Source organism: Rhagoletis pomonella, unplaced genomic scaffold (assembly GCF_013731165.1).
Source record: "Rhagoletis pomonella isolate Grant_MI unplaced genomic scaffold, Rhpom_1.0 Rhpom_scaffold_19000, whole genome shotgun sequence".
Classification (NCBI taxonomy): Eukaryota; Metazoa; Arthropoda; class Insecta; order Diptera; family Tephritidae; genus Rhagoletis; species Rhagoletis pomonella.
The window spans coordinates 1-2,782 of NW_023477521.1; the positions used below are offsets into that span (position 1 = coordinate 1).

At 34.9% G+C, this 2,782-nt stretch overlaps 1 protein-coding gene across 1 annotated transcript; it reads right to left on the reverse strand.

The window, feature by feature from the left end:
• Window positions 1-1,101: 1,101 nt before the first annotated feature.
• LOC118732339 lies at window positions 1,102-2,036 on the reverse strand. The gene has a single exon (XM_036461467.1). It carries the CDS (start codon window positions 1,856-1,858, stop codon window positions 1,385-1,387), a length of 474 nt encoding a protein of 157 aa, XP_036317360.1. The 5' UTR covers window positions 1,859-2,036; the 3' UTR covers window positions 1,102-1,384.
• Window positions 2,037-2,782: the final 746 nt, after the last annotated feature.

Consider the following 2,782-nt stretch of genomic DNA (forward strand, 5'->3'; position numbering starts at 1 on the left):
TTTGCATATATGTATTTGCTGTGCCAATACTTTGTTCCGGCAGTGTATGTAGGGGCAAAAAAAAAAACGGGAATTTCAAGAAAAAATAGGTTTAGTGACTCGTACTACCTCGCTGGTAGGAGTTAGGGTTACACCGCGATGGACACTTTTCTAGACCATTAAATTCTGAAGAAACCCCTTCCTTCATAGACCATGATAATACGATAAAATACAATTGAGTTGTAGATTTTTGAAGAAAAAAAATTACAGTTTACGTGCATTTTAAACGGAAAATCTTTGCACGTCTTGGTCGAGCACCTAATATTAATATTAAAGGCTTAAATTTTCTGGTATTTATTTTCTATTTTTTTGAGTAATTCCAACAAAGTTTCCAGGAAGGAGTGAAAAAAATATTCGCCAAAAAACGCACTCGAATATCACTGGCGGACAAAAGTGGATTTGTTTTTAATATTTACAATGTTTTTCAAGCTAAATTTTGTTTGCTTTTTTTTATATAAACATGGTTCATGCTTTAACAATAACCATATAAATCACGCTTCCAAACTTTATACAGAATTTAGAAAAAATTCTACAAATTGGTATCTAAATTTCGAGCTTTTACAAACAGAATTTGTATATAATTTTTGGGTATGCAGTTAACGGGCTTTAAGTAAAAAAAGTGCAAGTTTTCAGCGGCTAAAAAATTGCATTGATTTTTAATATTAAATTTTTTTTGTTGACGGCGTTTCGCACTTTTCTTCATATAAACAAGAATTTCTTGTGGAACAATATGCGCCAGGCTGTTTGCGAAAAAAATAAAAAAATTAACGCCACTTTTCCTAAATTTTGCTATTTATATGAAAAACATCGCAAAAGCCGTCACCAAAAAAATAAAAATATTAAAAATCAATGCGATTTTTAGCCGCTCAAATATATTAAGAACAAAATACCATTCATCCACTTTTGAACGCTAGTGTATATACGTCTGTCCTATTTTGTTTATGTATGATTTATTGAGGTAGGAATTCTGTTCATATAATACTTTACGTTATAATTTATTTCTCAGTATTTGCATATATATCTACACATAGTGGTATAATTAACTACATAAAACTTTCACTCTCATAATTTCAAAATAAGTGTAATAATATATTCAGGCAGGTGCTGCAATTCACTTCCGAGTGAGTGAATTTCAACAAAGCTCAATTTGAATGCAAAGCGAATTCGGTAGAAATTCACTCGAAAATGAATTGCACAACCCGCCTCATTATCTCAAATTTTCACAACAATTGCACAAACACACATTTCTATATAAATAGTCTTAATAAATGGCTTAAAAGTATTTAATATCAGTACACAATTTAATTTTTTTCTTATCCAACTAATCTCTAAAAAGCATAAATGTCTAACGTATGTGATTACGTTTCCTTCTATGCTGTATTTTCGAGCGATTTAAGCTAGATTTTCTTTTGCTGCTTGACCTGCGTTCGGCAATCGCAGCTGTGCTCCAATCATCAGTGTCCACTTGCACTGCGCCAGATCTGCGTCTGCCCAAACCAGCTTCTGTACGCCTGTGCGACTCATCGCGCAAAATATCACTTGCAGCACGATTTGTATCGACGAAACGCTGTTGAAATTCATCAAATCTTTTAATTAATTGAATTTCATTAGCTTCGTCCACCGCCGAAGGGAGTGCAGTAAATTGCCGTGGTCTTCGTATGTAATCCTTAACGAATGCGCGCGACCATATCACTGGATCGAGGCTGGCATCGTAGCCTTCGTGGTCGGCTTGCCAGGGATATGCCACGCCGTAGGTGATGTAATTCAAACACAATACATTAACGAATACTAAGAATGTGTATTTTAATTCATAAGACATTGCTAATTGCTAATGCTAAATGATCGTCGATAATGGCGTTAGAACTTTTGCTGGAACACGCGTCTTTTAAATTGATTGATTTTGCTTGAGCGGCAAGCCGTGAAACGCGTCGTTGCCGTAGTGTGAGTTTTGGAAATTGCTCAATGCTCTGCGTAATGTGGAATACCCGTGTGTTTGCCTTGAGTTGATACCAGAAACTGTTAAGTTTCCAATTGTCGTTGAGCGCTCTTATACAGCTGATCGCTTATGTCACATGGAAGTTAATGAAAATTCCGGTCTTACCGGCTACAAATATACATATGTATTTAGTACATACATTTGTAAGAGTATTGAAAAAATATTTACAGATTTTTCAAAACCCTGCTGCTCTATTTACTCGACAACTTTGTTTGTTTTCATTGTATACAAACTACCTGCGCTTTGGGCTACATAAGTATGTACATCCATGTATATCTGCTACTCTATTTTTATTGCACCTTAAGGCAGGTAAATAAATGTTGCAAGATTCGAGTAAGTGCGGTGTTTGTACGTACATACGCGTGTATTGCAATTATCAAGCAATCATAAAAAGGAAAAAAATGTCTGACAGCTGTGTGGGTCACAGACGAATTAGAGATTTACGACCTTTTTCCATTTGGCATTTGGTACTTTGAGTAGTGTAATAGTCGTATCCTTATCTAATTACTCATATACCACAGACGTTTCAATAATCGCCTAGCAGTAAAATAAATGCTTGCTCTAGTAATCCAATATTTACGTCGTTTTGGAAGCAAATCGTTGCTGTTCCACTGTTCAGCTTCTTAGCATTCTTATCGTCTTAATCCCTTTCAAATATATGAAAGTTTTGCGTCTGCAGGATGTACATTAGGATGGAGCGAAAAAAAAAACAATTTTTCGATTTGGAAATTCTTGATTTGGAACATG